General features: G+C 38.7%; 1 protein-coding gene across 5 annotated transcripts in view; it reads left to right on the top strand.

The window, feature by feature from the left end:
• Positions 1 to 14,190, top strand: part of MAP3K2 (mitogen-activated protein kinase kinase kinase 2) — a 46,353-nt gene that overhangs the window by 16,669 nt on the left and 15,494 nt on the right. For 3 of the 5 annotated variants that reach the window (XM_052674571.1, XM_052674574.1, XM_052674573.1), the window contains 8 exons: positions 3,572 to 3,641; positions 4,945 to 4,998; positions 6,306 to 6,424; positions 8,557 to 8,597; positions 10,840 to 10,939; positions 11,580 to 11,693; positions 12,287 to 12,386; positions 13,123 to 13,253. In XM_052674571.1, coding sequence (XP_052530531.1) covers positions 3,638 to 3,641; positions 4,945 to 4,998; positions 6,306 to 6,424; positions 8,557 to 8,597; positions 10,840 to 10,939; positions 11,580 to 11,693; positions 12,287 to 12,386; positions 13,123 to 13,253 — 663 coding nt within the window. In that variant the 5' untranslated portion in view covers positions 3,572 to 3,637. The remainder of the gene's footprint in view (positions 1 to 3,571; positions 3,642 to 4,944; positions 4,999 to 6,305; positions 6,425 to 8,556; positions 8,598 to 10,839; positions 10,940 to 11,579; positions 11,694 to 12,286; positions 12,387 to 13,122; positions 13,254 to 14,190) is intronic. The other 2 variants (XM_052674576.1, XM_052674575.1) reach the window with 1 other exon arrangement.

Raw genomic sequence — 14,190 nt, 5'->3', positions numbered from 1 at the left:
GCTCTGCTTTTCTTCTTGACTTTGAACATAGGAGGCACCCTGAAAGCTCTTAAGTTCTTGAGAGCTTGTGCACTGCCTTTACTGCCTCCTATGCTGGGGAGCTGGTAGCTCTTACAGCAGCTGTAGGGACTATTGTCCCTCTTTAAAAACTGAGCTTGTGCTATGAAGTTGGATGCTGTAGAAACCATTTCATTTCTGCACATTGGATGTGTCTGTTTTCCACGGGGTTCAAACACCCCTGCTGACTTGCTTAGTATGGACCTCTAACAGCATCTGCTTTCTTTCTCCCTCCACTGTGTGAGGTTAAAGCTTTTTTATTTTATCCTGGAATACAAGCTGTTTTAAAGTGACTGAGTAAGTCCTGAGAGAACATGTGGTGTGTGTGTCACTGTTCGTGTGCCCTTATGTAGCTTGACCCTGCTGCAGTTATTGTACAAAACCGAAATGCACATGGACAATTAGCACTGAGTGTTTCTACAGCTAGATTGCTGCCTGCAAGACTTACCTGCCCTCAGGCTTTGTGTCCTTTACCATGAGAAGGCTAAAAGCAGTTTCTGAGCATCACCTGGATATGTTCTTCCTGCAGCAGCTCTCCCGAATCCCAAAAGACTCCCAGTCTCCTCAGAAGGCCGCTGAGGGGAACTGAGTCATGAATATGAATGGCCTTCTCTCCGCCCCAATATCCCAAATGCTGTTGCTAGGATATTCTTTGTTTGCCTTTCTTATCCCTTCATCAACTCTGTCATCCTTTCTTTAATTACATTCAAATTTAAGCTGCAAGACCTTGGCATAATCTTATTTTGCTTTTCTATCTGTTGTTGTATTTTGCTGCTTTTGCTTCTCTGGAATCTTTCTCCAGGTTCCAGTTTTCCCTACGTACGCTCCCTTTTTGTTCGGGATTGTCACCGTACTTTGTGTTGGAACAGGATTTCGGTTGGAAATGATCATGTGAGAATTTCATAAATTATTCCTAGAAAATTATATTTTCTGTTCTTATCTTCTCAGGACTAAGAAGTCAGGAGGGGAAAGAAGTGGTTGCTTATTCAGTGGATTACGTGTTTCTAATGAGCGAGGCCATAGAGTAGGCCTAAGGAGTGAATTCCTGTAACTGGAAGAACTCGCGTATTTTTCATAAAATGTTTCTTCATTTTCAGTTTGCTTGCTCTGTATGAGCCCTATAACTCACATTTCTTGAGCTTCCAAGTTCAGTTATTGCAGCTACGTCGAGGAAAAAAGTGTGGGGTGTTTTTGTTTGGAGATGGAACCTGTTCTTGTTTTCTTAAAGATTTGAAGTGGCTCAGAACTTCTGGTTTTCTTTGAAATGCTCACAAGAAGGTATTAAAATATTGCATTCAAAGTCATGAGCCACATTTTTAAGTTTAATGTATCAGACAGATAGTAAAGTCTGGCATTTATGAAAGTGACACCAGTTCTCATTTCAAGATAGTTGGAATAAATACATAATTAAAAATGTTTTCTGAGCAATGCAATTTTCTTTGCAAAATCCCTGAAGAGAGCTAACAGTATGAAAAACACAGTGTATGGAATGATAGAATACACATTCTCTTTTGCTTTTTTGGCTCTTAGGAGTGTAGAAGACAAAGAATCAGATGGGAGGGGGGAACTTAGGTTATTTCAAGCTATGTAGGTAGAACGGGTTAAGTAGGCAAAGCTGATCTCCTAGCATCCTCCAAGAGCAAGGCTCAAAGATTCTGTCTTCATGTTGAGGGATTTGGCTACTGCCGGTTTTGCAGATAAAGACATTGAGGCCCTGGAACGTGTTCAAAGAAGGGCAACAAAGCTGGTGAGGGGTCAGGAACACAGGCCATAGGAGGAGAGGCTGAAGGAGCTGGGAATGTTCAGCCTGGAGAAGAGGAGCTCAGGGGAGACCTCATTGCTCTCTATAACTTCCTGAAGGGAGGTTGTAGTGAGCTGGGGGTCAGCCTCTTCTCTCGTGTCATTAGTGATAGGACCAGGGGGAATGGTTTCAAGCTACGGCCGGGGAGATTCAGGCTGGACATGAGGAAGTATTACTTTTCAGAAAGGGTGGTCAGGCACTGGAATGGACTGCCCAGGGAGGTGGTGGAATCACCGACCCTGGGGGTGTTCAAGGAAAGGCTGGATGTTGTGTTGAGGGACATGGTTTAGTGGGAGCTATTGGGAATAGGTGAACGGTTGGACTGGGTGATCTTTTAGGTCTTTTCCAACCTTGGTGATTCTATGATTCTAAATGAAAATCCATCCCCTGCTTTTCTCTTTGAAGGTTGGTTCGAGATCATTGCTTTTGTATCTTTACAGCTTTCTCATTCTGTTATGAAAGAACAGATTTTTTTGTTGGTTTGTAAGATTTTTGTTTCCTACTGGTGGATGCACGAAGAAGTCTGGAGCTGATGCCTGGGAAGCTGGGTTTGCTGTCTTGAGTCTGAGGGCAGCCCAGGCCAGGTGTACTTCTCATACTCTTGCAGACTTTAGTATTTTCCAAAGCACCAGAGGGCAATTTCTTTCCCTTGAGAGTAGTACAAGAGAGTGCTTGAGAGCCTGCTCTCCTGTTATAGAGCTTGAAATAGACACAGCAGATGTGTCAGTCATCTGTTATGTAGGCAGAAAGCAATATATAGGGGAAAACGTTCTATGGCTCTCCAGTGCAAATTTCTTTCTGAAAAATACAGTCTTTGCAGGTGCTGCCATAAGTACCTGAAGCTTTCTATTTTCCCTAATGAAATGAATGCTATTTCTGTGAAATTGGTATGTAAGAGACACGATGGCAGAAACTCAGAATGAATAGACCTATCTAACTGAACTGAAATTACTTTGAGATCCAGAAATAGGGTTTTTTGCACTGGATGTATGTAGTAATTAATTTAATCATTAGGACTGTTACAAATACGACAAATATTCTCTTGCCTTGTCTGTGAGAATGGCAAATGGGTAAAATCTTAAGATAAATCACTTCTGTTTTCAAGGGTGTTGGAAGTATCTGTAATGTTCTTTGTTCTGATGGGTTTTCTAGTTCATATAAACAGGAGATACTGATGGCTCTAGATTTATCCTCTGTTTCCTGGATTTCACGTGCAGATAGCTTTGAACAGCAGGTAACAGAATTGTATAGAAGGAGAATCTCAGAATGGCTGAGGGTGGCAGGATGGCCTCTGGAGCTGCTTGTTTTGCACACTGCTCAAAGCACGACCGTGCAGGGCAGGGCTCAGCACCAAATCCAGGAAGCTGTTCCAAGGATGGTGCCTCCATCCATTATAACCTGGAGTAGCAGATATCTCGTGTAGTAGAATGATATGACTAATTAAGCCACTAATTGTCGTTTGGGGATGTAGATATAAGCTAAAATCAGCTGAAGTTTGGGAGAGTATTTAGGTCTTTGTGCCTACTGAAAGTCTGTATGCCTTGCTCTGAGACCAGAGAAGCTTTGGGGATGTTACCTTTCTTATTTGCGGATGATATGCATGTTTGGTATATAGAATATTGAGGGAAAGAAAAGCTTGTAAAAAGTGAAAAGCTGACTACGTTACATCGCTTTGCCACTTCAGTAATTGTGTCTTTTGGATTTGCATTGTAGGAAATAAAATAATGCTAACGAGACAACCGCATCCCTGAAGTTCAGGTTTTCAGGCTCGCTGCCATTATGGGTAAGTTCTGAGTGCAGCTTACATAAAAATTCAGTTACTTCTCATTTCTCTTGAAGAGCGAGAACGTTCACATAATGCCTTTTTTTATATGTTCTTAGGAAGTGTTTGTCTGTGTTAACTCATGTAATGTCTACGTGACAGGCACGCTCAGCTGCTTTACTGCTATTCAGAGTACTTCTCTTTTTTTTTTTTTTTTTTTTTTTTTTTTTGAGTAAAGCATTTTCTTCTCACTGTGTGATAAATGAAAAATCCAGTATGGGAAATAGAGATTCGTGGCATTAGAAACTGAGCAATACTTGTGCTCTGAATGGTAATGACTGGGAGAGAGTAGGGCTGACAACACTGGGTATGTGCTAAAGCATGTTATCATACTGCCTTGTGTCATGGTAATGCAAAGCCGGGGCTCGAGTGCTATAACTGTGATTTTCTAAGTCTGTAGCATATTTGGATTATCTGAAATTTGATGTCAGTTTTTCATGTCATACTGGTTCTTTGAAGGAGTTGACTGTCAATCTTGGCATCACTTAGTTGTGCTCATTCTCAAAGGGGAAACAAAAAAAAAAAAAGAGTGGGGGAAGTAGAAACTTTTGTCTGTCTTTTATTGTTATGTGAGTGAAGCCTACCTGGTGCTCAGTAACAGAGTAGTAATTAGATTGGCGATGTTTTTTGTGAGATGACTATAGAATCACACTGGGTATTCAGTAGGCTTTTCTTTCCTTTGTATGAAATATGCTACCCAGTGAATGTTAAGAATGATATCTACGCCAACTAACAGCTAAGAAGTCTTTTTACCTCGCTGAGGGCTAGAATGGGCTATGACACCATGAAATAGTTGGTTTGTGGCAAGTTACGAAGTGCATATTCATTTGAAGAAGGAACAAGTGTTAGCTGCAAGAATGCCACCAGTTCTGGCATTGAACATTTCTACTAAACTCTGGGATATGTAAATCTATAAAAGCAGCTTTATGAGTAATGACAACGTGACCAATGCTCAGAGCTATTAAATATCAGCCCAGCTTTCTGATTTGTTAAGAACCTATTAAATTACAACACTGAAATCCCACCATTTCCTGATTTGACAAATTTGTTTACTGATTTGATTTGTCTAACCTCTTGCTCCTAAATTGTCCCTTGGTTCAGTGCTTGTTTCTCCCTGTGACTGTCTTGCTTTTGATTGGACCTACCTTACATGCAACAGGGGTACATGGGACTGGACATTTGAAAATCAGTGTAAATTAACAGTTTAAGAGTAAGTTCACAGTTGGTAAATTAAGATAGACCTCTTTTAATCAATGTTTTTTAGGTGGAGCTGGAGTTTGTTCAGCCTCGATCAGTTTGTTCTTAGACCAGAATAATAGTAAGTCAGTCATTTCTTCAGTGTGAAATGAGGTGAGGTTAAAGATTGGGTTTTCCTACTGAACAAGGCATCTTTCTCCTTTAAGAGAATATGTTCATGTTCTTATGGTTTGTTTTTTTTTACCTGAATGAGGTTCTCTACCCAAATTAGGTAGGTGTGCAGCTTAGTTGTATTATAAATAGAGTGGTGTTTTGAGATTGTAGAACTGAATTACCATTCATTACTATTGACTTTTCCTTAAAGTTCTAATAAAGTTCTAATACATTGTCAAAGGTAACCCCTTCCTTGAAGCTTTGCATGCTTACACAGAACTCCGGGAACCATTTAGATATCGTACATTTGATAATTTATTGTGGGTCTGCCACAGGACTGAGACTTCATCAAATGCCATCCATTGCAGGGAGACTACACTACTGTTATTAAGCAGTTTATGAGATCATTCAGCCTGAACAGCTAGAAGTAATCTTACTCATGCCTTTCAAGTGTGAACTTCCAAGAGCAATGACATTGTAATGTTTGTACATCACATGGCTAAATTAATTTTGCCAGTGGGGAAAAAATGGCCACAAAAATGGGGAAGTGTATGTGTGGGGGGGAAAGGAGGAGAAAGTGAGAAAGAACTTGTGTACTCCAGAGCACTTCCCCACGCAGCAGCATTAGTCATCTGCTACCTTTGTGTTTGAGTTTCTTAGGAATGAGCATTAAAAACCAGAAGCTCTGGTATGTCACTGTGTAGCTGGAGGTGAAAAGTGAAGAAGGATTGACCTGTAAGAGAAAGAACAGCTGCTGGTATTAAAATTATTTCAGGGAATTTTTTTTTATCTTTTATTGCTTCTGATGTTTGCCCTTTGAATTATCATTGCAAGACTGAGGAAGTGGTGGCTTTTGTCTCCAATTTTTAAACAGTGTTACAGTGATGCACAATTCTGGTTTCTTATCATAAGGTAGTGGTCTTTGATTCTCTAAGCCCCCCCAAAAATATGCAGTCCTACAGAACAGGAAAAAATTGAGACTGTGGGTCTTCGGTTGGTGCTCAAACAATTTAGCTGCTTAGGAGATCTCTTGTGTGATGTGGCCCTACTTTTTAAACCTGCCATTTAAGTATATTTACTGATCAAGCTGTTTATTTCCTTGAGCACTGCTAACGACAGACTGTATGTATTGCAGCATGGCAGTAATGTAATCTGGCAATTATATATTGCAATATAGGATGGATTTTAGAATCACGCCTGCCTAACTGGGAAATAAGGCAGTGCCGTACTTCCAATTTTAACAGTCATTTACATTTCTCTTTTTCTTCTGAGCAGATGAGCAGCAAGCTTTGAATTCAATCATGCAGGATTTGGCTGTGCTTCATAAGGCCAGTCGTCCTGCACTGCCCCAGCAAGAAACAGGAAAACCAAAGTCATCTTCACCTAAAAAACAGGTACTCTTCAACGTCTTTACTAACCCAGTGAAACCTAACTGGCCTACTGTGACTTCTGTAATTATTCTTCATGCCACAATGAGCTATTGGTTTCTTAGCTGCCATTTCCTCTGTTCATGTTCTTAAATTAGCAGCCAAATGAAGCTGTAGGGTTTCAGACCAGACACAGCGTATGCTTCAGTGACTCTGATCCTGATAAACTGAATGTCACAGAGGTGTTCTGACAATGTATGGAGATCTCAACTATTTTTAGAATATTTTTAAATGTTGAGCTGTGGTAGCATCTTCTATTGAGAATGCTTGTGTAGAATGAATTTCACAGGCATGTTGGGTTGTGCAAATGTCAGCTGGGCACATTATTGCATGTCAGCAACGCGGCTGAAACATTCTTACAGTTCTTTACTCCATCTGTGGTCTGCATGTTTTGTTAGCTTGTTCATATGCTGGAGATGAGAATTCTTCTCAGTCATAGTTTTTTCTACATATATTCAGTTCAGCACAACTGGAAAAACAGGAAGTTGTTGGTAGGTTGGAACTGCTGTACAGAGAGGCTCAGAGAAGAGAAGTTAGGGCTGTTACAAAAGTATGGGTAAATATCCAATTAGCTGCATGCTTATGTGATTGGACCCTTAATTGCCAAACCACAATTACAAGAACCATTAATTAGCACAGGCCTGTTTAACCTAGTAAAGATGAAAGTGTTTGAGTATTTTTGGTTCTTACATTACAAAAAAAAGCCGTGTCTTATCCTTACTATTGAAGTTCAGTATGTGACAGTTGTGTGTTGCTGGTATCATGAGAGTTCTCAACTCTGACTGTAGATGTAGAGGTAATATACAGACATGATCCATAATTATCTGAATATAAAAATATTTAGAAAGTTAGGCAAATATAGTTGAGCCACTTCTGGGTTTAAACATTTTGTACCACAATTTGATAAACTCGTGGCTGTGAATATTTATAGATATGTTGGTTATTAGGAAATTGGATGCATGGATGCTAGCTTAATGTGGCAAGTCGTGTTTCTTGCACACAACATTCAGCTACGTTAAAACCTGTCCTGATAGCAAAGGCATCAACTTTTTCTTTCAAGAAAGTCATAAGCAAGCAACTGATTCTGATGTCACAGATGGAAAAGGAGTTTTTGTCTTTGCTTTTCATTTTGAAATAATGTTATCTTCTGAAATGAAATTGTTGATGTATGAATAGCCCAAAACTGTGGGAACTGTTATTTTGTCCTCATTTATTTGTGCGTTATTCGTCATTTGTTGTTACAGTCATGAAAAAACAGGGAACAAGACAAGTGAAAATCATTAATTAGGTATATATAAAAATATCTTGCTGCTGGAAAGCTTGTTAGCTGTTAGAAGCTACTGTAGTTGTCCTGGTTTTATCAGTATTCCATATCATGATACCACACAACAGGCTGCTGGGTGCAGAGGCACTGTGCACTGCTTGGAAAGGTATCTTTCCAAGTAGCTTAAAAAACGAGTATCTTTGCAGTTCATTTTGTAAAAATAAATGATGGTTCTGATTTAAAAACAGAGAGGAAAGCTTCTTTGCATACAAGGAAAGCAGCTGGATTGTTCAGCTTGAAACTAAAAAGAACAGGCAGCTCAGTAGTTGAAAATATTCATCAGCTGCACAAATGAATGCTTGAAAGAATAGTTGTCTTCTGTCCATTTGCAGAGAGGTGCTGTGTTTGTGCCCATGCATCACTGAGTGTGGAAGAATGGCTGTGACAGAATCATTTAAAAATATGAATTATTTCCTGTTGTTTCTCATAGCAGTCATGTCAGTGTGTGTTTGTGGTACATGATTCTTTGGGGCTCAGTTTCATGCTGAACTTAAATCTACACTTCTGTTAATATTAAAATATACTGATTTTAAAATAACATGTTAACTTACAGAAGCATTAATTCTGTATGTTTTACCCAATTTTAAGCCTCTCCTGATATCTTAGCATAAGCAGCTTGTTAACAATGCTTGGTAAATCAGAACAGGAGAGTCATACAGAGTGCTTAATGGTTTTTCTTATGACTTGGGATTATTATTGAATGAAATTCCATTGCTTTCATTACAGAAGGCAGTAGCAAACTAATAGTGGTCCTTCTGTATCCTTTTTGTTACAGAATGATGTTAGAGTCAAATTTGAACATCGAGGTGAAAAAAGGTAAGCTGGATGCATAGGAAACAGTCTTGGTTTTTATCATGAGAACTAACTTGTTTAGTGTGCTGGGTTATAAGTATGCATGAATATATCTTTTATACTTTAATATATCTCTTATACTTTTACCCTTCACATTGTTACTTGCAGCCTGAAATCTTAAATGTGAACAGAACAGCAGATTTATTTTTTGCTGCACCATGCAGTTACCAACTGCATGGTAATGTGTTGTTACTCTGACACCTGGAGCCTCAATCCTTACTATCAGAAGTGGGTTGTGCTGTGAAGGAATGAGTCTGAGTAATGTAATAGGAAAACACAGTCAAATTTGTAATTATTATAAAACTTTTTTTAACGATCAGAATTTATTGTCTTTCTGCTTATGAGAGGTGAATGATGTGCACCCTTCAACCCTGCTGTGATGAGTGCTCAGGAAGTTTTGCAGAAGTCTGTCACAGATTCTGTGCAGATCTGGTTTGCAGGCGACTGCAGCTGTCTCTTTAGAAAGGATTGCACCTGTGCAAAAATAGTTCTGAGGTCTTGGAAAATACTTAATGAAAGGGGAAATAACACCGTGGTCACACTATTTGTCAATAGAGATGGTAATCCCCTTAAGCACAGATTGCTCTGCGGTAAAACCTCTGCTACTTCTTGGCAGTCCTTAATGGTGTGCAATAGAAGAGTGTCTCCATGCTGGTTACAGTATGCAATTCCTCGTTAGGCAAGTTACGAAGAGATCAGTCAATTCCCTGGATATTAACGTTCTTCAGTAACTTTCTATCATTGTTTCTGAACATCTCAGCTAACAGACTTAGTAATGGCTGAGTGTTACAAGTACTTTGGAGGAAATAAGTCTTTAAAATGCTTTTAAAATGGGGGACTTGTTTACCTTGGGATCTCTTGTGAAATAAGCAGAAGTCTGTGTGTAAAACAGAACTGCTTACCTGCTGCCAGCCTGCTCAGCCATGCATTTCTGCATTCCACCTTAACTCACTTTGGCAGCATTAAACAATTTCTTATGAAAGAAACATGAAGTGAGTGCATGCACCAGTGTATTCCCCAAGCCTTAGTGGTGGTAAGTCTGGCTGTGTTTGTGTTTCTTCCAAGCAACTTGAGTCTGCTTGTCCAAGGGTGCCGGGCAGACCAGGCTCATTGCATGAGTTGTAGTGCTTTCACTACCCAAATATGTAGATTTAAAGATAACTTATTTTTCTTGCATCATTTCATTATTTTATGCGATGGCTTCTCACTAGTTCTTCAAATGGGAAGTAGGAAAGGGAAGTGATTCCAGAGTTCCTTTGAGTGATGAATGGGGCACTCTGTACCAAGGAGGATGCACTGTGATGGGCAGATCCAGACCTGCTAAACAAATGGTTAACTACAGTGGCAATTGATATGACTTTTATTCCATTTTTTTTTTTTTAATAATAATAATAATAATACATAATATAATAATTTCTAATTGCAAATGTCCTGACCTGTGGGCACATTTCAATAAGAAATAGTTACCTAGCCAGTGTACCTGTTACAGAAGGGATAACAAAGACAATAATGTTTGCTTTGTTTTCTGCCAAATAAAATTTAAGTACATTGTACTTCAAATGTGAGTGTACCTCACTAGCTTAGTCACTTGTGTGATCATGTTCTGTTTCAAAGGATACAATAGTTCTCTATTACAAAAGGTCAGGTAAATGCATGTGGGGCTTTTTTGGTTCGGAGGGACATCCAATTAAATGAAAATTGGAAATTTTGACCTACAACTGAATCATTCTTTTGGGAGTACATTGGCACAGTTACTTAATGAACTCATCATTTGAATGTGTAATTCATTATTGTAAAAAATGGCAATCTTTAGTTATCTTCCTCAGATGAGAAACTCTTTTTAATCTTCAGAAAACGAGGACTGGCACTCCTGCTTGTCAGCCCGTCAGTCTGCTGGTTTACTTTGTTTTGTGAAGTAGGGCATGTAGAAGTTTCTAAGAACTTACCTTTGAAATGGAGGCAAAGCATTGAGAAAGAGGCCGTGTGTAGGCAAGTTGAGTACTTCTTTTTGAGCCTAATTTTATGCTCATTTTTTCACTTTTTCATTTTTTTTAGTGATACAAAGCATAAAGAATAGGAAATAAAGCAGGTCTTCCTTTGATCTTTTTAGCAATAAATTTTATTGTAAGAGTATTTTTAAGTAACGAGACAGCAGATTTTCATAAGTAATGGATGAAAATTCTCTGTAACTGAAATTGTGTTTCAGGATACTCCAATTACCCAGGCCTGTCAAACTTGAAGATCTTGTAGCTAAAGCTAAGGTTGCGTTTGGACAGACTATGGATTTACATTACTGCAATAATGAGGTAGTGGTTTGTATTTTCTAAATCCTCTGTGAATTGTGCACTGATTATTTTAAGGCAGAAACTTGCCCTTGTTAGCATTGACAGCCACTCAGGTGACAAAATCCCAAATTTTTGATGTGTGTGTTCTCAAATATAGGTCTTGTCTAAATCATGATAGGCATGAGATGCATGAACTGTTCAATGGTATGGAACATATCTCAATGAATCATGTCTCAAACAGATGGAGCTGTAATATTGTGCAATAGAAAAATAAGCTTTATAGCCTAGAAAGTAAGACTTGTTCTTATATACTTGCATAATTTCAATTGAGATGGACAATACGTTGACACTGTTGCACACATTTCTCTGAAACTGTAGGAGAAGTTGTGCATATGTGAAGTGGTTGTTTCCACACTGTGAAGACTTGTTCTGACAGGCTGTGGCTGTTGAAGGCCCTAAAAGAAGAGTTAAGGTTGAGCTTCAGGCTTTTGTTTTCTGTACGTCTTGATGGTAACTTGAGGGATTGTTGGTGAATCTTATTGTTGGCTTGGAATGAAAGGGAATAGATCAGTTCTTTTATGCACCTGACTTGTTAATTCTTTCTTTTGCCCTATTTAAGGCATCTGTTTATTAACAATTTTTTTTTTTTTCTTTTTTGTAGCTTGTAATTCCATTAACCACACAGGATGACCTGGACAAAGCTGTTGAACTGCTTGACCGTAGTGTTCATATGAAGAGTCTAAAGATATTGCTTGTAATACATGGAAATACACAGGTATGAGTTGACATTCGTAGTGCCTTTTTCCTCAGTTTTCAGGCCAAAGTATAGTTTGTCTTAAAGATGAATTTTTTCCAGTTGAAAATATTCAGGGTCATTTCTTCAGTTCAATGAAAAAGCATGTATTAGCATTTTGTACTGAGTCGTCTGAACTTCCCCATAGGTACTGAGCCTCCTTTTTTGTGTGCCTTCTTTACAGTGGTTGACACGTGCTCCTTAGTAGGATAATGATGTGATAGAGAACTGAGAAGTGCATAGTTTTGATGCTACTTTGGTTGTTTGAAACCATTCTTTAAGTTATGTGGTTTTGTATGGTGTGTAGCAGCAAACCTAAATGCTGAGTTACTTCGTTAATATCTAACAGCCTCCGTGTTGCTAGCATTCTGTGTAATGGTATATATTGATGATGATTTCAAATATTTAGGGTGAGCTATTAACATAGATGATTTTTGGCATAAGTTCATAAGTTTGATTTTGACTTATTGACACAAATGAATACTTTATACAAAAGCTTTAAAAGTTTGTGAAGTGTTTTGATTGTTAGGAGTATAAAGTGATAATTGCAGTGCATAATATGTACTCTTTTTCAGTCACCCAGTGTAAATAATGTGGAACCCCTGCCCTCACTGGAAGATTTAGATAATACAGTGTTTGGTGTGACAGAAAGAAAAAGGAGGCTTTCTGTATTAGGTGAGCTATACTTGTCAACAGCTGTAATTGTAACAACTTCGGTAATATTCTTCTTCCTGAAGTTCTTTTTCTCAGCACAGCCTGTTTATGTTTCTCTTACTCATCAACAAATATTGTGCTATAGAGTTTACATGGCAGTACATTTTCTTGCTCAAGTTAAGGCTCCCGTAATTTTTAATCTTAATATATGAACATTTGTTTGAGATGCTTTTCTTGGCATCAATCTAACATTTTTGCCTATTTGTGTTTTTAAGTTGGCGTGATGAAAGCTTCCAAATCTGACTGAAACTACAGGCAGTTTTTCCAGACAGTTTATGTTGTTATGAATGCACGTATTTGTGTTTTTGAAGATAAAATAGTCTACAAAGGAGAACCAAAATTCTCAAGAGGTAGAAAGCATTAGTTGGCATGGAAAAATAGTGATAAAGAGTGCTTGGCTTTTTGTTTTGTACCAAAGAGGAAATGTACCTATATAGCCAAATTATATTTCTGTTCCTGTACGTTGGGGGGGGAAAAAAAAAAAAAAGCAAAACATTAAATGTAATTGAGACAACCCTGCCCCACATGTTTCATAATTCCTGGTTTATAGCTTACAGAACAAGCATTCGGGAAGTTTCTCAAGCAACAAGTTATCCAGGCAGGCTGGATCATTGAGTGTAAATCCAGGGTCATTTGAATGAAGTCTCTGCATTTTGTGTTGCTGCAAGGACACTTACCAGCCCTTTTCTTTCAATAGGTTCTAATAATCGTGACAGGAGTTCACCTCCCCCAGGATACATTCCAGATGAGCTGCATCAGGTGGCTCGAAATGGGTCGTTCACCAGTATCAACAGTGAGGGTGAATTCATTCCAGAAAGCATGGATCAGGTAGTGTGTGATTTAGGAAATTAAAGATTTTCGGAGCGAGATGGATTTACAAAGTCCTGCTGTTCAAGAAGGATATGGAATTGCCACCCCTGGAAAACGTAATCTGTGAGAGAAGGTTAATTACAGTTATTTAGACCAGTAGGAACCTTGTTTTTCTCTGTCAGTCTCTTAAATAATTTAAGTTGTTGCTACAAAAGGATTGTATTCTTTATTTTCATGACAGATGAGTTACTAAAATAAAAATTACAGCGAGAGGTGCCCGTGTTAGAAAGCACAAAAACATTTATTAAGAAGAATATGTAAGTAGTAACAGTTCTGCTACTTGTGGAAATAATCAGGATGCTTTAAAGAGAATTTTGGATCTGTCTGGATTATTTGGACTCAACTGATAGCGTTTTGGGAGAGAGGCAGGAGGACAGCGAATAAAATACACAGTTCTGTTTTTGTGTGAGGATCACACCATGTTTGTTCTCATCTCATTTGCGTTGTTGGCGTGGGCTTACTAGCACCCTTAGCATGTATGGAAATCCTGCTGTCTGAATATCAAAAACATCAGGAAAAGGAGGAGGAATGCTTCTCGGAATTACAAGTAATGTATTTTAGGGAGAGAAAATAGTGCTTCGGGTCGAAATCATTTCAATTTCTTGTTGGTGTTGTAATGGTATTTGCAAACGGCAAGAGGCGGTGGTTTAAATGAGCTGAATAAATGAGAGACAGATGACAGAATAAAAATAGTGGCAGAAAGATTGTGCAACTTGTTGCACAATTTTCATGGCTGAACTGGGAGTAGGGGCTGAATCTTCTTATTCCAGTCCAGGATGCTATTCATTATTGTAACCACATGGTCACCTCCAGCCTGAGCCTGGATTTGTTCAGTGAAGCGATTGCTTTTGGCCCGGGCTGAGTCATTTTGGTCACTGACTGGCCCGGTGGATGA

This window comes from Tympanuchus pallidicinctus, unplaced genomic scaffold (genome assembly GCF_026119805.1).
Source record: "Tympanuchus pallidicinctus isolate F22 unplaced genomic scaffold, pur_lepc_1.0 scaffold15, whole genome shotgun sequence".
NCBI lineage: Eukaryota > Metazoa > Chordata > Aves > Galliformes > Phasianidae > Tympanuchus > Tympanuchus pallidicinctus.
Note: the sequence above shows the minus strand (reverse complement) of the source record. Positions and strands in the feature narration are given on the sequence as shown.